The sequence below is a fragment of the Syzygium oleosum genome, unplaced genomic scaffold (genome assembly GCF_021117445.2).
Source record: "Syzygium oleosum isolate NSW1041296 unplaced genomic scaffold, Sole_v2.1 Sole_v2.25, whole genome shotgun sequence".
Lineage (NCBI taxonomy): Eukaryota > Viridiplantae > Streptophyta > Magnoliopsida > Myrtales > Myrtaceae > Syzygium > Syzygium oleosum.
Genome location: NW_026607509.1, coordinates 5,520 through 25,901, shown reverse-complemented (window position 1 = coordinate 25,901; position 20,382 = coordinate 5,520). Strand labels below are relative to the sequence as shown.

The window sequence follows — 20,382 nt, the reverse complement described above, 5'->3', positions numbered from 1 at the left end:
CGCACCAAAGATATTGTCGACGCTGCTGTTCGTGGATTCAATGGCAAGTTTTCTCAACTTTTTTTTTTTCTTTGGATTGTGCAATTGAATCTATGTTGGCTTCCAGGGATTCTTTGTGTCGTTCCATGTTGCTTGGGCGATGAAAGCATCGAAGAATTGTGTTTGCAGCTGCACTTAGCTTAGACAATTGAACTCTGGATTGATTGAGCTCACATTTTTTGTACTGCATTGCTGTCTTTTAGGAACTGTTTTTGCTTATGGCCAAACTAACAGCGGGAAGACACATACCATGCGTGGGTCAGTGAGAGAGCCGGGAGTTATCCCTCTTTCAGTTTATGATTTGTTCGATTCCATTAACAAGGTATGCATTTGCATGTCAGTCTTTTATTTGAAATGATTTATGTCTCGGACATTTATCGCTAGAAAAGTTTCATACAATTCCAATAACCTGAGAAAACCATTTCACTAAACTGTTAGCTCTGACTCTGAGTATGCTGCTCAAAGCCCGTATTACTGAAACTTTATCCTCAACCTCCCTTAGATAAATTTCTAAAAAACTCATGTAATTTGGAATGCTTAAACATCTCATGATTCTCGACCATGAAATGCTGCCATGGCAACTAATGATACAATTTTGGATTTGCAAGTTATGTAAGTTGCAAGAATGAAATTCGCTTATCCGGCATGCCATTATACTTGATGTTGCCCTTTCCATGAGAGCATAATTACTGGATATATAGTTGGTGTTCTGTGTTATGTTAAGCAAAAATTCATTGAGTAATAGGCAAACTGTTGACAGGCTCACTAATATTTTCATTTTCCTCTTCTTTTATTACATAAAAAAAGTTAGGTTCAGCAGTTTCTTTTAGTACGCCCTTTAATTTATCTTTGATTCAAAGGTGATCTTGGTGTATATCTCTTCCTTTATCTTCGATCATATCATCATAAGTTTGGCTCATGGAACTGAATATGTGTAGAAGTATGATATTTCGTTTTAGTAAACTGTAGGCCACTTCTCTTTTTTTGAGCATATTAAAAGCATTATGGTGCTTACCTTTTCCAATCTTTGAATTACTTTCTTTCAATCATCCCTCTTTCTCTTCCAATAAATTGTGTTGAATAAGTACTGAGAAAGAAAAGAAAGATAACATGTATTCTCTGTGAGGTTTTAATCTGATCTTTCTACATTGCACTTATGGTCCTCATAATACTCAGGAAGTGGGTCGTGAATTTTTGTTGCGAATGTCTTATATGGAGATATATAATGAAGAAATAAATGACCTCTTGGCTCCTGAGCATCGGAAATTGCAAATTCATGAAAACTTGGAGGTAGGGATTTACTGTGTACTAGAGTGTTGTGTAATTGCTTTTATTAGGTCGTAAAGTTTATTTGGGAATCAACTTTGCAAGCTTAGCGGGGAATATATGTTGCTGGTCTACGTGAAGAAATTGTTGCATCTCCTGACCAAGTTCTTGATCTTATGGAATTTGGAGAAGGTAACTCTCATAGCATCATTACCTTTTGCTTTTGCGCTTCCATCAATATGTTGTTGACATTCGGTTTATTGCCTTTGAAACTATTTTCTTTGAAAAGGGAAATTATTAGTTTCTAAAGCGTGGATTTTATCTAAGCTTTTAAGGAAGGGTCCTAACCTATTTGACATCTCGGGAACTGTTGCTTCTATTACTATTCAGCTCATCGGCATATTGGAGAGACAAATATGAACGTGTACAGCAGCAGGTCTCACACCATATTTCGCATGGTAGATTCATAATCTTTCTTTTACTTTTTTTTGTATCATATGCTTTGCAAAATCCTTCCATATCTAGTTGTTTTACAGTCTAATCTTCAAATTTCTCACCATTACCATGAACAGATTATTGAGAGTCGGGATAAAACTGAAGATGGTGTTGGTGGCAGTTCTTGTGATGCTGTTCGTGTATCTGTTCTGGTATGAAGTTTTGATTCTCTTGTCAAATGTGTACTCTTTATTGGTCTTTCCCTTTTTACAGCCATGATCTTCTGTTCTAGAACTTAGTTGACCTTGCTGGTTCGGAACGTGCTGCAAAAACCGGGGCAGAGGGTGTCCGTCTTAAAGAGGGGTCTCACATCAATAAAAGTCTGATGACTTTGGGAACTGTGATTAAAAAGCTGAGTGAAGGTGCTGAAAGTCAGGGGTGGGGTATCCAACTGTTTACTAGTTGGCAAGTACATTTTATAATATATATGGCACGTGGATTAATATTGCTCACTTTTGTCGTAGGGGGCATGTCCCATATCGCGACAGCAAACTTACACGCATTTTGCAACCTGCTCTCGGTGGAAATTCAAACACAGCTATAATTTGCAATATCACGCTGGCACAGGTTATGGTTAAAAAGTCATTTAGCTTGCAATCTTGTGTTTCTTGACTAAAAGTATCTTTCTATACTAGCTCAGTAAGTATACGTTCTATCATAGTAAGATGCTGTACCAAAGTTTTAGATGATTGTGATACTGGGTTCAAAGTTGCTGGTTTTATCTCTCTTGTTGGCTTTTATATGTCCTTAAAGCCAATTTTTTGTATGACCGGGTCAAGTTAGCTGGCCTGAAGGCAATTGAGCCTTGTCCGGCCGGTTTGTGCATTGGTCTGGTTTAGTCATAATCTGGATTTAAACACATTTGAGCAGAGAGCAGATTAATCATTAGGCTTTGTTTTATTTGGGGGCTGGTAGCACCAATGACTCTTGATTAGTTGAATGCTATATTTTTTTCTAAATAAAAATCTCATTCTGCAGCTGAGATCGTTGTATCACTAGACTTGGTCTTCACAATGCATGTTGGCTGCCAGTTAGCTTTTCACTGGAATACAGGCTAAGGGTTTACATGTTTCATTTTGACCTGATCAAGTGCCAGCTGGTTCAGTGGTTGGTTCATTGTTCTACCGCATGAAACTCTAGGTCATCATCACATGGAATGACAGGCCTTTAATTGCCAAATGATGTAAATCTACTAATTTTATAACTCAAAAGATGTGTCATGCATTGAATTGGCTTGATTGGGCTAAACTCTATCCTATAGAATTTGAATGGATTAGAGGAAGTGGTAGCATTATGATGATGTATCATGTAATTCCAGGTGTTCTAAAGGTAAAGTTGGTCATGCTATTTATAGAGATCTGTTCGGAAATGTTACAAGAAGCTCTCTTAAGGACATCTGTTTAGTCACTCTGTATTATCTTTCCTGCCAAGTGCCCCTATCTTGCACCTTTGGAGGCAACATATAATGGCAATCATGTATCTTGCGAATTTTTTGATTGACATCTCAAAGTAGATCTAGTTTTATCTGTAGCATCCATGAAATATTAATTTTTCTGGACTTGTGCTCTCTATCATGAAGATGCTTGTCGCAAAACTCATGATCCGTCAAACTCATTCACTTCTCTTAATTTGTTTATCTTGGAGTCATATCATTGCTCGATGTTATTGAGCCATAAACATCTACTTCTTAATTTGCTCTTTGCAATTTGTTCAACCTGACTAAGAATCATTCTTTCTGCCAGTATAAGAGGAAAAATAACAACTAAGGTAAATACACTGGATGTTTTGACTATTCCTTGTGATGCCGTTTCTTTTGAGCGTCCGATATGCAAATAAATTGTTTTTATCATGCGACTCATGCGGTGAAATGCACGATTTTTTTGTTATTAACTCCTTCAAGTTTCCTGCGTTGGGACCTTTGTGGGAGCCTTTCATGCTGAAGTACCTATTACCTAGGACAGAAGTTTTCATTGCAGGCATAGCTACCGTGTAAGCTTGTCAAGGGTATGATTGGATCACTTAGACCACTACCATTTGATGACCTTATTTGTCAAATTCTATTTGTATCTCTTGAGATGATATTCGTTGATGCATAAGGTAATATTTTTCTATATAGCAACTAAATGAACTCTTACTTGAACACAAGATAATATGTTAACTGTACTTGTTGCACATAAACTGTGGTGGACAATGCTTCTGATCATATGCAAATTGCACATATCTGTCCTGTTTCATAGCAATTTCTTTATTGCAGATTCATGCGGATGAAACAAAAAGCAGTCTCCAGTTTGCAAGTAGAGCGCTTCGTATTACGAACTATGCCCATGTGAATGAGGTCTCGACCCTAAGCTATTGGTTTCCTTTCCACTTGGAGCTGTTTTTTTTTCCCTCCATTTCAATTTTTTCCCTTTTGATGTGCTATATGGTATAGGCCTTTGTTGCTTATTTGTTTAACCTTTTACATGAGGCAGATTTTGACAGATGCCGCTCTTCTAAAGCGGCAGAAGAAGGAAATTGAGGAGCTTCGAGCCAAATTGCAGGTTTACTTATTTGTTATAACTAAGATGGAGAATAATATCATATGCACTTATTTGAAATGTTGGCTTTGGAAATTCATCTTCTGATGCTACTGATTTTCCTCAGGGTTCACATTCTGAACATTTAGAAGAGGAGATCTTAAACTTGCGGAATACATTACTGCAGGTTTAGTGTTACTACTCTTGTTGTATTCTGTCATTGAAAATTGGGTATGTGTTCTGGAAATTACTCAAACTTCTTTAACAGACTGAACTGGAGAGGGAGCGAATCGCTCTGGAGTTGGAGGAGGAAAAGAAAGCCCAAGCTGAACGTGAGAAAAGGTTACAAGAGCAAGCTAAAAAAATTGAAAACCTGAGCTCAATTGTGCTGTACTCAAACAGGGAAGAGATTCGAGATAATTTTAAAAAGGTATTGTACAGGCGGCATGCTGCAATATTGCAAATCCTTTGAATTCTCCAAGTCTCATGTTTTATTCGGGTAGCTTGCTGGTACTTTTAATATCTTGTAGTTGTATTATAGCTACTCAATGAAAGCTTGGAGTGATTTATACAAATCAGTACCCATAAATGACTTGGCATGTTTTGCAACATATTCGTTCATGCACATTAAGATGGTTCATAGCTACGTATAGAAAAACAAGGTATGCCATGCCTGTGCTGTTTCTGCTGCTCTGTGGTGAAGCAACAAGCTAATCATCCACGGTGTGATTCTTTTTTAAATAACTAATAGAAGTTTTTGGTGAAAATACAAATACAAATGCATACTTTAATGGCTTGTCCTCATTATAGCTGGCAGTGTTGTACTTGGCCTGTTATATGTGATATGAAGTCCCGAAAAAGATTTACAACTTCATGGATGTTTCGTAGATCTACCTTTTCTTGTTAGCTTTGCTGATGAATAATCCATGCTTTAATCCTTCTATCACCGAATAGTGCAGTGCTAGTGTGAAGAACACTTCTCATTGAAAGATATATTAGCAGAATAAAATGGTCACTGAGTATGATTTATAATATTGTTGTGAATGTACATATACCTGGCCTTTTAATATAGATCTCAACTCTCATCCGGCTTATTTTAGACAGTTGAGCCGGCTACTTGTAAGATAGTTGTCCGCCAGTCACGTATCACTTAATTGTAGACCTCCAAAGTTTAATGTGAAACATGCTCAAAACTCGTCTTTGCCAAGAAACAAAGTGGAGTACATCCAGGAAAGCAATAATAGCTCATGGCAACTTAATTAATCTTGTTGCAGATTATTAACACTGTTTTTCTTGCTTTGAAGAAATTTTCCTCGTTGTGTAAGCAGGGTAGGAGGCGGGATACATGGTGCCCCAGTAAAGTTTTGCGCGAGCCGCTTGTGGAGGTATTGCACTGTGTATTGACAAGCCAATCCAATTTTCAATCAGTTAGCTTATCGCTCTCTAAATACAGTAATTGACATTGTTTTCTACATTTTCGTCTGCACTGCACTTAGCTAAAAGATAGAGGCATGACTGCATAGGAGGGAAACAGAGACTTGGAGTGACATGATTCGGGAAAACACTGTGAATGGCAACCTGTAGAAAATTCTAACATAATCTTCTTTATATCAACTGTATGTGGCATATCCTTAACAATATTTCCGGATAATTTAAAGGGAAATTCAGTTTTCGACAAGCAGCTTAGATAAAGTGCATTTTATGTCTGAAATTAGAAAGACTTCTTGACTGGTCTTTGAACCTTGACAAGCAGTTAAGAGCCTGGGACCTAGCTGTAGCAAATAGTGAATATGAAATATTATCTTAAAAAACTCTTTGAAAGGCTTCTCGACCGTGAACTGACTGGAAATTTGAGCACAATACATCCGTGATGAGAGAGATTTCTTTTCTTGCACATGGAGTCATCTTGAAAAAATTCTGGGATCCAGCCAAATGCTAAAACCTGGTGGTCTTAATATAGATTGTGTCGAAAGGCAGGCGTTGATTAGCTTTACTACTATAATGTTTACCAAACATGCCAAGCTTGGTTGTAGTTGTATTTTAAAGGTAAAGAAAAGATAAGCAGGTTGTGTCATGTATATGAAGGATAGAGAGACTCACTATAGTAGCTTTTGGAACAGCTGGACCAAAATTCAAATTGACAACTACTTCATATTAGATAGGCTAATTTGATGCAAGTAAAAGATTTGTGTCAGTTGCTAACCAAATTATCTGAGATCTCACTATCTAACTGGTAAATGGCAATGATATCAACAAAAAAAAAATCTATTTCTGTCATTTAATTGTGAAATATGGTCATTTTTATAAGACGAATGGTCAGTACACAAATAACTTTGGCCTTAAAGTAAGTACACAGCAAATGCCGTTTATTCTTACTAAGTAGAGTTGGCTGCCTTAATCCATGCCATTTCACCTTGTTTAACACCACGGTATTGTTCTAATTCCATAATGAAAAGTGAGCTCATGCCTAGTAGATTTGGTAGAAGGACTAAGGGCTTTGCCAACTCAAGTACTTTTGCAATATCCTTCCTTCTTTCTTTGTTTCCCAACACCCCCTCCCTGTTTTTGTACTTTTGTTCTTTGGGGTTTGGGGTTGGAGTTGTCTGGAATTTGAAGGGTGGCAATTAAGTGGGAAGCAACTCTTAAGGTATGAAGATGATAAGTAGCCAATTTCCATAATTCTTGGATTTGTTTCTTTTACCGCTCTTTTTTACATTTTTCTCACCTGATTTTCTTGTTGCTTCATGATTCTTTCTGGAATCAAGTACAGTTGCCCTCATATCTCCTTGCTTTACTCTAAGTTACTTTTCTTCAATATTAGGCTTACTCCGTGCCTGACTTGAAGGATTCTACTCTCGAGCCTCGACGAGCTAAGCGGGATGTTGGTCCACTTCTTCCTTTTGATAAGTTACTTCAGGACACCGAAACTAACACAAACGTTTTTAGTGATCGAAAGAGAGTGGAAGACCCTAATCTTCCTCATCCACGAGCTCTGCAGCACGTGACTAATAGGAGGAAAGCGACAGTCAAAAATAAAAGTGCACCTGTGGTTTGTGAAAAGCCTTTCAGTTCATTAATGTATGTTCTTTTGAGTATCAATGTCTAAGGCTTGTAATGTGGCAGGTCGTCAATGAGTGTACTGATATCCATGCAGAGTATGAGAATCTGTTGATGGAATCTGAAGCTCAGGTAAATATTTGCATCTGCTTCTTTCCCTCCATTTTTGTTGCTTTTTTGTTTGTTACATTTTCCTTTCCTCTCTGGTATTATACAGAGAATCGCCAATGCTATACAAGTGGATTGCTTAACGAGAATGCTTACTGAAGCCAAATTTCTTTCTTACGTAAAACAAGAAAATAATGTTACATGTCCTGGAGAGCCAGAGGCTCATCTTGTGATAGAGCAACTCCAAGATCAGGTATCCGTTTCTTTCTCCTGTACATTTCTCTTTCTCAAATTCTTGATACCGTCCAATCACAGTCAATTTTCTGCCACATTCTTTTATTTTGTCGTCTTTACATTCTAGATCAAGGTTTTGGAGATCGAGAAAACTTTGAGCCAACAGAATTTGGATAAATATGTTGAGATGGCAGCAGAAAACAAATTATCTGTTGAGAAGAAGTTAGAGGAGGTATTTTGTTATTTGTTTGCAGCATGCACTGCCTGTATTTTCATTCCTTTCTTATGCCAAAACGTAAATGTTTATGTATGAGCGGAAGCAATGTATTTAGCTTGAAACAATCGTTAAGAGAAAGGAGAGGAAAGTAGAAGTACTGTTATCCGGAGAAGCTTTGTGAAAAATTAGAATGGAAAATGGAAAAGGAAAGAATGTTGCGCACTGTCATAAATGTGCAATTATCATATGAGCAATGCATTGTGGGTAATCTAATGAAGGGAAAGAAATAATCAAAAGTGTATCACGATATGTGGGTCCTTAGATAATATGTAAGCATAACTAATGGAAGGACAGAGTGCGCCATCCTAGGGATGTCCATCAAGTATGCTCTCAGCTTTTTGTGGTGTCATCTCTTATGTCAAAGTTCAATTTTTATGGTAGAGTTCTGTATATGCTTCATGTGTCAACCTTACTTTATGTGTTCATGTACCTGTCTATGATTTGTTGCACAGCTAAACTTCTCATGAGCACTACTGTGCTTGTATGTCTTGCATAGTGATGCTGCACCTCATTCTGCCAAGGAAGTTCTGCAGCTTTTATAATTCCATTTCATGTTTCAACTTCTATGACTTTTACTAGATGCTTCACTATCTTATTTTCTGTTGGATTGGATGTCATTTTTTAAAATTTGCAAAGAACTTCTTAGTGCACATAAGGAGGCAAGGATTGCTCAAGAAAGACTTCCTTACAATGCATTTTTGGTGTCAAATAATGCATTTTATTGCTGGTTTTCTATCTCTGTGATCTGGGGATATTCGCATCGTTTCTGCTGCACCGATGTTCTCAAAACAAAAACTGAAACTTAACACATTGTTTCTCTTCTTCAGCAGGGCAACTTTGACTCTTTGGTCGAGCTTTCCATGGAAGTTCAAGATATAATGATTGAAGTCCAAAATTTGCAAAATTATGTAGATGGCGCCTTTTCACTTATTGATGAGGTTTTCCAGAGTTTTTCTACTGTGTCAAGCACCCTTCTCGTGAGTACTTGTTGCATTTTACCATCCCAAAAGAAAGATTTACTGAATTCTAAGTCACTCACCTACGAATTTTAGTGCACATTCAGCCCATAATCTGAATAGTAGCAGTTTATTCTCCTGAATTTTTAGATCTCCTGTCACCTGGATTTGGCATTCTATTGATATCCTATCCGATTTAACTGAAAATAAATGCCCTTTTGTGCTATTGTGGCCTGTCTGTATAAGTGTTGGGTTGTACACAGGATATTAAGACCCTTTCAAGTCAGACATCTCACCAACAGAAATTAGTTACCATTCACCATGGGAGGTTGCATGATTACATCAAGGAGAAAGTTTATGAACTTGAGAGTGAGAAGGTACTGTACTTCTTCACTCGGCAAATATGATAGTCGCTATTTGGTTAGTCTAAATTATTTTCTCTGCAACTGAATATGAACTGCAGATTCTTTCGCAAGATTTCTCTGTTGGTCTCCAGAGGCAAATACAAGAAATGAAAACTGATGCTGAAAGTTCTGAAAGGGCCTTGGCGGTAAGTTTGGACTCTTAATATAATGCTTGGGCTTCAGTATTTTGCTACACATTAATTATCCGAGTCGTTGGTCTTTACATAGGAACTCAGGGACAAAACTGAGTCGGAAAAGATAGAACTTTTATCCCAAATACAGAATCTTCAAAAGGAAATCTTGTGCTTATCCTCATCCACCTTGGCGAAAGAAAGGGAGAATATGAGGAAAGATCTGGATAAAACAAAGTTGAAGTTGAAAGAGGCTGAATTCAAGCTGAGGAATGCTGTCCAAGAAAAGACTAAGCTTGAGGTGTCACATGAATTTAATTTTGCTATCCTTTCTTTTTAGTTTCCTGCAAATGACAGGATCACTCATGGACTCTCGCACCATCAGGGTGAAAAAGCATCTGCTGAGCGGGAGATAAAATTATTGCATGGTCAGAAGGCTCTTTTAGAAAGGGATATCAATAAACGGGAGTCACTTGCTGGGAGACGGCGTGATTCGGTTGCAATTGATTCGAAAAGGTCTAAGGGCCACGTTCATATTGACCAGACAATGCAGGTGCTAATCATTGAAATTGTTTCTTCCCTTATGCATTCTGCTTACTTGCAAACTGGCTATGGATGGTTATGGATTTACGTTCTGTTTTCCCTTGTCTGTCAAAACTCACAAGTCAATGGTCCGGCTTTTTTTTTTTGGGTGGGGGTACAAGATAAAACAAACGACACTAATAAATATTTCTTTTGGGGATAGAATGAAATTCAATTTTATTCTCAATTGCCTTCGAGCTTGTAACCTGTTTGATTGATAGTTCTCTGCTTGCCACCATCTACTTGTCGGGCTGAGTTTTTGTCAGCTGAGTCATTCTATGAAAGAGCTAGTTGTGCTTCTTGACCGTTTGGACATGTTATGTACTATTGTTTCCTCTCTTTTTTGGACAGGCTCGTAAATCATTTTGATCTTCATTTGTTAAGTGGTCAAGGCTACCCAATGTGTTGATGTTGTGTGTGAAATGCTTCTTTAGTTTTTTGATGAGTTGCAACGTACCCTGACCCTTTGTCTGCTTATGCTTCCCTTGACTGGATAATGTTCATTGACACCTATTTGTGTGGTTTAGATCCGGAAGGTAACCGGTAGGTTTGTGTGTACAGTAATTAACATGATGCTATTTGATAAGCAGATTAAACTGGGCAACTCTACATGGATGCGGATGCATTTGTCAAGATGTTCTATTTCTAACTAAATGCCCTGGAATTATGGAACTTGTTATGTATCTCTAGCTAATTATATTCTTGAGTAAACTTATTTTAGGAGACAGATTTTTATATTTTCCCTTTATTTTATGTCTTATATTGCATTTGTACGTTTTTGGTGGTCAAAAGATCTGCTGCTTATTCCTCGATTGCACTTCTTACCCCCTAATTTCATATTGCGCAACTTTATAAAATGTATTAGAAATTTTTAAATGGAATCTTGTGAAGGCATTCCTTAAAGTTGTTCAATTTTCCCATTTTTTTTGGTAATAAAAAAAAAGAGGTCGGCTTTTTGAGCTTCAAAGTCATGTCATTATACGATGTGGGAGAATGGAAGAAGCTTCAAACCCACGGCTTTTGTCAATTGGCTTTTCTCTTTTGATTGTATTTTTCAGGAAGAGTACAGAAGGTTGGAAGTTCTTGCATTTGAGATGGAAGCGACTATTGCCTCCTTAGAAGAGGAATTAGCAGCTGCATGTAAGGAAAAGGATGAAGTTATGTCTAAATGTGAGAGTTTGGCCTTGGAATTGGAAGTTCAATCTCAAAACATGAGCACGTCAAGTTCAGAATTAACAGGGTTGCAGGAAGAAATTTCGAAGCTTGTAAGCTTTGACAGCTCTTAGTTCTGACTCCAAAATTCTCAACTTTTTGTTTATGGTGCAATGAAGTGAATTTCTGAGCTCCACTTTATCAATCTCACATGGCATCTTGTTCTGTCCCTTTCCAGAATGGTAAATTGGAAGAATCTCAATCTTATCAGCAAAAGCTGGAAGCATCAATCAATCAGTTGGTAAATGAAAAGGAAGAGTTAGCTATGGTAGGAAAATAAAGTTGAGTCACAAGCAAAGTGTGTCCAGTTTAGGTGTTTCCTGAAGTTGGCTTCATTGCTTGGTACATTGGCATTTGCAGCAACTAACAGATTCCCTGCTGGAAATGGAGGAGGAGAAGGCTATATGGTCTGCTAAGGAGAAAGCTAGCATTAAAGCCATAGAAGAAAACACTAAGTTGTATAATGCAGAGATTACATCATTATCCACAGAACTGTCTGAGGTAACATATAATAACAATTTTTCTTATGGAAGTTTCAATTTTGCATGAATCTCCTTAAAATGTCTCAGTTCAAAACATCTCGTGTAGCTGTAACTTTTATGACTATTTCAAATCAAGAATGCTTTTACTCCATCGATATGATTTGCACTGTACATTGAGCCTGCTAAGCTCTTCGAAAGGGGCATTTACACTTTTATACTCACAAGCGTAACATTGGCTTATCCAAGTCAGATAATAGAGTGGCAAGTTCAATTTTAGTGTTGACAACATTTAATATTTCCGTGATCTATTCTTTTCGCTAAAAATGCTATTGAGGAAAGTGCAAGATTAGTAAGTTTAAAAAGTATCTACATCAAGATGGTCACTATAGTCTACTTTGTTTGATAGTGTGATAGTTATATGAGTCGGTGCAGGAGCTGAAAATTTTCCTATTTTCTTTCGGCTGGCACTGGTCCTTAAACACTCATGAACAAACTATTGTTAGAATTCTGAAATTGTGTTTCTTAAAGTCAATAAAGTGTCAACTTAAACTCGAGATTGCTTTCAAATTACGTCCTCTGTTTTTTTCTCTTTATTTTGTCATGCACTTGCTGTTCACTCAACCTATGTTAAACAATACCTCACTATAGATCAAGAACGTGTACGTTGAATAGTGGTCCAACAAGGGATTGCAATTAGAGTGATGCTTAAGTTTGGGAAAAGAACATACAACAGTTGCAAGAAAATTTACTGGGGAGCTAGTTATTATCTCTCCAAGTAAAACCTACGAACTTTTTCTTCAATTGTTATATATGGTACTGAATCAGCATCCTGGCTATAAAGGCAAAAAGTGTTTTGGTTAGAGGTCTTTGATCTTTTGTGTTTGGGAATTTACTTTTTTACTATTTAAATTGTGGATGTATCTATTTTATTGCAGTAGTTATATTTTGTTAAGTTTCTAAATCAATAAGTTGAAAAACCGGGAAAATACATACTGACAAATAGGTAAAACATAAATTCCTTTGACTCAATAAAATTAGCAGAAATAGTCTGAGAAAAACTGGCTACATGTCAACTCTGAATCAAATAATTAAACAAGTGAGGATAACTGATGAGCGCCGATGCTTTCAAACTGCAGTTTTTGAGAGGTTAACTAATATGGGGTAAATTTCTTAGTGACTCCCGGAAGGAATTCCGTCGACACTGAAAGAGGGGAATTAAATGCAAACTTCGTTTGTTTGTTGAAGGCATCAATTTCATTTAACTATCTTTTCCTTTGGAGGTAACTTCATTTTTGTGTGAACTTTGAAGAATGCTAATTCGGTCATGCATATTACATCTGTCACTTTCTTTATGTCTTTGTTATGGATGTTTAGAATTTATTGGATTATAATGTCGCTTTCCTACAGAGAACTCCATCTTATTTTGATCCCTCTTATCTGAATCTAAGGTGAAGAATGAACTCGAATTCTCTAAGGATCAATGCAAGGTCCTTAGAGAGCAATTAAAACTTTCTGAGGAAGAGACAGAACTGGAGAGAGAGCACAGGTTTGTCTCAACCATTGTTCTCATAGTTGAGTTCCATAGGAATACTTTTCAATCTTTCATGTGCTGCTCTGAGCACTATTACTTTAAATGTTATCCTATTCTTCTTTGGCTCGAAAAGCTGGGCAAAAAGATTGTAATTAATTGCACCCTTTGTTTTTTTTTCAGATTCTTCCCCTGCTAAGGGGAATGATGCATTTTATAAATTGTTAATTTTTAGATCAATGAAATTCGTGCTCCATTATGAGCTGGTGGTTAGATGGCCAGTATAAAGGTTTAGCTTCCAGAGAATCAAGCCTCCTTCGTCTGTTTCACCAATGTTAATGTTTCAGTTATTCAACTTTTTTGCAGTAGGCACAAGACTATAGAGATTGAACAATTGAAACACGCCCTCGAATTGGCTGATGTGGAGAATAAACATTCCCAAATCGTAAGCACTTATCTTTTCTGCTAATTTATGGATGGAAGCGTAAAAAGTTGAACAGTTGCAGTCGATTGTTTTCAGGCTAATTGATTCTTTTCCCTGTAGAAGATGAAGTCAGAACTTGAGACCATAAATTTGGAGTATAATGATGCTTGCCAGAGAGTAAATCAGCCACAGACGGAGCTGAAGATCCTCAAGAAAGAAAAGGAAGATCTTTTTATCAAACATAGAGAGTTAGAAAGTGGAACAGATCTGGCAAGTAATCTGCAGGTTAGATTGTCCAGAAAGAATAGCCTCTAAGATATACTTGCTCAGTAAGATCAGATTATGCTGTAAGTTTTCAGCATTGATTGCATACTCTTTACCGTTTATGTTTTTCTGTCCTCAGAATTTTAAGAGCCAACTTCATAACATAACAACTGAACGGGATAGGTTAAAGACTCAATTAGAGGAGCAGCAAAGGCACATGGTTGAACTTGAATCCCTGAAAATAAGTCAAAATGACAAGGTAGTTTGACGAAAGTGCTTGAGCATAATTAGCATTTAATTGGCATGAAAAGTATCAAAAGTTACAGGATGAGATGTTTTCTTTCAGATATCTGAGACTGAAGTTCAAGCAGATATACTGTCTGAAAGGATTTCCACTATGGAAATAAAGCTGCACACTGTAAGTTTGCCCACTGGGGATGTCCGTCCTTTTCTCATATTAAAGATTTTTGCTGATATACTTGGTATTCTTGTAAGTGGTAGATCTTGGGATTAGAGTGTTTAATAGCTACATTATGTAGGATGTGCGAAATTCAACGACTTATATAAGTCCATAACACCATACAGTATGCTACTGGTGGTTGAGGTCTGAGTCCTGGAACAACATGCTCTGCATTAGCCTCGTTATATACGAGTACGGCGGATTAATTTTATCCAATTATAATGTATAGTGTGAAATTGGTAGAAGCACAACGTTCACATAAAGGAACATATTACGTGGTTCAATCGGCCTTAACAGCTTTGTTTGTTATATCACTAGTCTCTTTTGTCTATTTAGTCTTGCTACTATCCAGACTCTGTGTCGTATTATCCAGCAGAACTATCATTCATTCCCTCCTTTTAGATGGAGTACATGCTTTTCCTTTGGGGGCATTGGGGGTCAAATTAGGTGTATAATTTCGATATTCACACTTGCATAATGTAATTTTACTAGAAAGATTAGATCCCTGAAAACTTTCGTCCATCCACTCTGATTGGGAGTTGCAGTATCTTCATTAAGATGGAAAAGTTGTTTTTTAACATAATTGTATTGTTTCTTGGTTAACGCTTTGAGCTCTGCTATGGAGTTGGCAATTGGGGCTTAGGTAGATGTGGAGACACTACCTCTGCTAAATTTTTGGATGGCCCTTCTAGCGTTTTCTGTTTTCAGGCATTAGATTTGCTTGGTTTTTGCACCATCTTTTGGCAGAACCAAACGCCTAACCTCGGAAGGAAAAACTTATGCTCTAGCTTTGTAATATATGGATTTTGTAGTTAACAATATACTTCTGCTCTGTTGTAAGGTGATAGGCCCTCAGGGTTTTGTGTATTTCCTGATCAGAATCTAGACCATTCTTGCCTAGAATGTTCGAAAAAAGAGGGGAAGAACAATGATAGAAAGGGTTGTCTGCTTCCTGTTCAGTTCCTCTTGCTAAAAGCTTTTACTTTACAAGTATTATAATTAAGTTTATTGTTATCTGATTCTTATGGTAACAACAAACAGCAAGAAGTCAACAATGGCAAGGAAAAAGCAAAGTTGAGGATGAGACTACGGTGGACGCAGGCAAAGTTGGACGCCATGAGATACCGATGCACTGAAGCGCTAAATGAACAAGACCTGATGAATAGAAAGTACGAGGAGGCTTCAGGAAAGCTCAAGGATCGTCTGGCATCATATGGCATTGAGGTCCTCAACCTCAAGAAACAGCTTGCTGCTGCCAAGGGACATGTTCAGCCATGATGTCCGCACAGGTCGATGTTGCATCGCTGTATACATACTTGTATTTTGCAGGTTACCGTCGAGAGTCTTCAATAAGAGTCAGGAAAGTTTTGTTGCCCAATTGTACAGAGAAATTCTTCTTGCCTGTACGTGTAAATACTAGCTGTACATTTCTAACTTCTGAGATAATTTGTCTGGAATGGTGGAATAGTAACGCCCCTTAATTGATAGATGTCGGGCCGCTTTAATCGTGGTTGGTAAATTGTTGTAAAAGTCGATAATTTTAGAGCACTGGCTACAGCATGCATAAAACAACGTGGATAAGCTGCTAAAAAATGGTAGTAAGTTATTTGAAAAATTGGTAATTTACGAACGATCAAATAAAGGTCAATTAACTGAATAACTCGAAACAAGGTTGATAATTTACTAATAATTCACCTGCTGAATTTTTTTTTGATTCCCCCAAAAGTTATTCAATGTTACTAACACTTAAAAAGAGTTTATTTAGCGATCTTTATCTATTTTACTAATAATCAACTTTTTAATCGATGTTACATTTTGATTGTTTTTAATCTTAAACATTTGAAATTTTCACAATATGTAAATAGGAAAAAACCACCAAAAATCCCAAACTTTGCCATCTGTGACACATTTACTCCAAACTTTTTTTTGTGACACCAAAAACCCCGAACTTTGCTTTTTGTGACACATTTACCCCAATATATTTAGTCCATGGGCATTTTCGTCTTTTTGCTTTTTCTTTTTTTTTCCTTTTTCCTAATGAGGGGGGCTCTCCGGATCCGGGCTCGAGGGCCCTCGCCGCCGAGCGAGGGCGGCCACATCGCCGGCTGTTGGCGAGGTTCCGCCTCGCCCGACTCAAGCGAGGTCGACCCTCGCCGGCTGTCGAGCGAGGGTCGACCTCGCTCGAGCTCGAGGGCGAGTCGACCTCGCTCGAGTTGGGCGAGGGCCGCCCCGCTCGCCTAGGCGAGGCGACCCCGCCGGCGTCAGTGACCTCGCCGGCGTCAGGGCGAGGTCCGCCTCGCCACGGGCGAGCAGGCGGCCCTCGCCCGATCTCCGGCGAGGTCGACCTCGCCGGCCGAGCGAGGGCCGCTCGGGCGAGGGTCGACCTCGCTGAGTCGGGCGCGAGGGCCGCCTCGCTTGCCCAGCGAGGGCGGCCCTGCCGATCCGGGCGAGGTCGACCATCGCCAGCCTGGCCGCCCTCGCTAGAGACGGCGAGGCGACCTCACTGACGCCAGCCTGGTGGTCGCCTCGCTCGATCCGGCGAGGTCGACCGCTCGCCGGCTTCGGCCGCCCTCGCTGTGACGGGGCGAGTGGCGACCTCACGCGGGCGCCGAGCGAGGGTCGCCCCGCGATTGGGCGAGGCGACCCCGCCGGGCGTCGAAATGCGAGGTCGCCCTCGCCCGATCTCGCAAGGCCGCCCTCGCCGGCTCGCCGGCGCAGGCCGCCGCCTCGCCGACGCCGCGAGGGCCGCCCTCGCCGGACGCCGAGGGCCGCCCTGCCGGACGCCGCTGTAGGGCCGCCTCGCCGGACGCCGGCTGCGGTGGTCGCCCTCGCTCGACGCCGGGCGTAGGTCGACCTCCCGAGACGGGGCGAGGCCGCCCTCGCTCACCCAGCGAGTAGGCGGACCTCGCCTGACGCCGGCGAGGGTCGCCTCGCCCGGGCGAGCGAGGGCGGCCCTCGCCCGACTCGCGAGGCTGACCACTCGCCCCGATGCCGGCGAGGTTCGACCTCTCTCGAGTCGCGAGGCCGCCCTCGCTCGCCCAGGCGAGGGCGAACCTCGCCCGACGCCTCGGCGAGGGCCGCCCTTGCCGGATCCGGCGAGGGCCGCCGCTCGACGCCGGCGAGGGCCCTCGCCCGACGCCGGCTAGGTTCTCTCGCCGATCCGGCGAGGGCGCCTCGCCGACGCCGGCGAGGCCCCTCGCCCGACGCCGGCGAGTGGCCCCCTCACTGATCCGGCGAGGGCGCCCTCGCCGACGCCGGCGAGGCCCCTCGGCAGAAAGGAAAAAAAAAGAAAAAAAAAAAGAAAAAGCAAAAAGACGAAAATGCCCATGGACTAAATACATTGGGGTAAATGTGTCACAAAAAGCAAAGTTCGGGGTTTTTGGTGTCACAAAAAAAAGTTGGGGGTAAATGTGTCAAAAATGGCAAAGTTTGAGGTTTTTGGTGGTTTTTTCCCTATGTAAATATTGACTCTTGGATTCAGATATGATATTTTATAGTTTTTAACTATTTGAATAAATATTTTGGATCTTGGCTGAAAGTAAATAAAACAAGTTAGTTTTGACTTCTTTATAAGTCCAACCAAACAATCTTGGCACATTTTGAGGACGCGGAACAGTGAAATGGCAAGCAAGAAACTCAAAAGCTTCTTCAAACTTTTTGCTTGGCTTTTCCCAGCTTCGTTTATTTTGGAAGCTGAAAGTTAGAAGAAAGGTAGAACCTATTGAACCAGCCCCAAAAGCCAAGAGACGAAGGAAGTGGACCGGACAGATAGAAAACCCTGATACCAAACAACCGACTTCACACGCAGTTGCGGGCGAGACAAAACCCCACCGCTTTCGCCTCCACACCGGGGCGGTGCCACCGAGCACCAAGGAGGAGGAGGAAAGAAAGAAAGAGAGAACGGCGTATCAAGGAGGTGAACTGAAGTCGACCTTTATAAATGGAGTGAAGATGTACACAGGTCCCATCAGGTGATGGGTTTGGAGACGCACATAACACGATGATTACTATGATGCTTGCATTGTGCCGATAGTATGATGCAGGAGGCTGTTGGCTTAGTATCCCAATTTAGATGAGCGTGTCTAGGGGTGAGCATGATTATAGATTCTACTCTGAAACTTGAGAACTTGACCGATGGAAACATGTAAATTTTAGGTTCCAAGGTATGCATGGTAGGTTCCAAGTTCCAAAAATTAGGAAACCTGTTTCGACGGATAGGTTCCAAGTTCTAGGTAGGTGGAACCTGGAACCTGGTACTTAAATAAGTTTTTTGCGTTTTTTCTTGGTCTATGTCTTCACGTGATTCTGTGGTGTTTTATGGCGTTAGATGATGAATGTATAATCTGGAACCATTAGTTTGAGTTTTTATTTTATGACTTGTTAATGTTCATATAATTCGTGCGTTTAAATATAAATTGTGGTCAGTAGATTAAAACAGCAAGTTGTAGTCATTAAATGTGATGATTCATTACAATTGTTCAATTAATAATATACGGGAACTTGGGTAGATCCTGGAACGTGTGATAGGGTGGTTTCAAATTCCAAAAAATGAGGAACCTATTCTCATGGATAGGTGCTTTCATGGACTCAACTGATTTTAATACTTAACCACTTACCCTGATATCAATTCATGCAATGACTTCTCATTTTAATTGTATTTATTTGAACCGTAATGTCAGGAAAACTAATCTTTTGTTTTCCTTTTGATGAATGACAAACTTGTTCAGTATTATTGTGTTTAACTAAAAATGAAATAAAAAAAATAACTTGTTAGACCCTGGAACCTGTGACAGTGTAGGTTTCAGGTTCCAAGTTTCAACGGATAGGTTCCAAGTTCCAAAAAATGAGAAACCTGTACCCGATGGTAGATTTCAGATTTTAGATGAAACTTATAAGGAACCTGAAACCACTTACCACTAAACGTATCCTCTGTTCTTGTCCTATAGAGCACCAAGTAAATGTTGACACCAGAAACGGTCGAAAGAATATTTTCCTAAAGAAGGCTGAGATGCTTTGAATTGAAAGAATAGGCACTTCAGGAGAAAAGATTCTGCAAAGTCCTGACAAGAAACTCCTCTGGTATTACTGCATCGTGGGACTTATTAATATTTACCTGTCCCTGATGCAACTGAACACGAGGAGATTGCGTGCTTTCCTGTGGCATGGCAATTCTTGCACGGGAATTTAGGTCAAAACCTCGTTGTGTGCTCGTGTTCTGGTGTGCATGGCATGCGCTCTTCACAAGTCACTATTTTTTCCCCATTTCTTTCACCAACACGATTGTACAATCTAATCAGGCATTAAACAAACGACCGCCCCCTTAGTTAAATATTCTCAAGAAAGTGATATGTAAAGTACTTGTAATCTGCCTTTCATCAAGTTGGAAATATAAAATCAGACCTGTAATCAATATTAATACCACGTGAACAGTTGCAAAAAATATCAAATATTCTCCCTTTGGATTGACAAATCATTCGGAAAATACTTGATAAAACATTAAACGAGATTTCATCCTATCATTGCAAACATCTACAATTTTTGCGTTGGGTCATTATGATAGTTCCAAATAGCAAAAAGAAAGTTCACATAAGATATCTTATTATAAAGTAAGTATAGTTGAGGATGATATATATGATATCCGGATCGATTCCTCAAAATTGATTTGAATGACCCACCATAAAAGGAAAAAAACTATATGAGAGAGAGAGAGAGAGAGAGAGAGAGAGAGAGAGAGAGAGAGAGAGAGAGAGAGAGAGAGAGAGAGAGAGAGAGAGAGAGAGAGAGAGAGAGAGAGAGAGAGAGAGAGAGAGAGAGAGAGAGCAATTGATCATCTCACCTTAAGTCAATTTTTCCCAATATACTATGCCATTAATGTTTAGCTGAGGTCCTTAATGGAGGTTTATATATAAGCAAGTCATGATCATCCACCTTCTTATAGATCTAAAAA

The 20,382-nt window shown here is 39.6% G+C and overlaps 1 protein-coding gene across 3 annotated transcripts; it reads left to right on the top strand.

The window, feature by feature from the left end:
* The first annotated feature begins 247 nt into the window (after positions 1-247).
* Positions 248-15,965, top strand: LOC115668299 (kinesin-like protein KIN-7O). 3 transcript variants are annotated; one of them, XM_056302733.1, is made up of 30 exons: positions 248-361; positions 1,216-1,329; positions 1,416-1,497; positions 1,696-1,763; positions 1,878-1,952; positions 2,033-2,178; positions 2,265-2,367; positions 4,055-4,135; positions 4,272-4,340; positions 4,444-4,503; positions 4,585-4,746; positions 5,645-5,701; positions 7,138-7,365; positions 7,440-7,505; positions 7,591-7,734; positions 7,843-7,947; positions 8,823-8,969; positions 9,212-9,325; positions 9,412-9,498; positions 9,581-9,784; positions 9,869-10,036; positions 11,124-11,330; positions 11,456-11,545; positions 11,638-11,778; positions 13,208-13,305; positions 13,654-13,732; positions 13,832-13,996; positions 14,115-14,234; positions 14,322-14,393; positions 15,477-15,965. In XM_056302733.1, exons 1-30 carry the CDS (start codon positions 290-292, stop codon positions 15,711-15,713), a joined length of 3,561 nt encoding a protein of 1,186 aa, XP_056158708.1. In that variant the 5' UTR covers positions 248-289; the 3' UTR covers positions 15,714-15,965. The 3 variants fall into 3 exon arrangements, with proteins under 3 accessions (XP_056158708.1, XP_056158707.1, XP_056158709.1); XM_056302732.1 differs by having other exon boundaries at positions 8,820-8,969; XM_056302734.1 differs by lacking the exons at positions 248-361; positions 1,216-1,329; positions 2,033-2,178 and having other exon boundaries at positions 1,424-1,497; positions 8,820-8,969.
* The last annotated feature ends 4,417 nt before the right edge of the window (positions 15,966-20,382 follow it).

Excerpts from the sequence above, each read along its gene's own strand:
- LOC115668299 (XM_056302732.1), top strand. The coding sequence starts at position 290 with ATGCGTGGGTCAGTGAGAGAGCCGGGAGTTATCCCTCTTTCAGTTTAT. Across the intron at positions 4,747-5,644 it reads TTCGAGATAATTTTAAAAAG|GGTAGGAGGCGGGATACATG; the intron begins GTATTGTACAGG and ends TTGTGTAAGCAG. Across the intron at positions 14,394-15,476 it reads TGGAAATAAAGCTGCACACT|CAAGAAGTCAACAATGGCAA; the intron begins GTAAGTTTGCCC and ends AACAACAAACAG.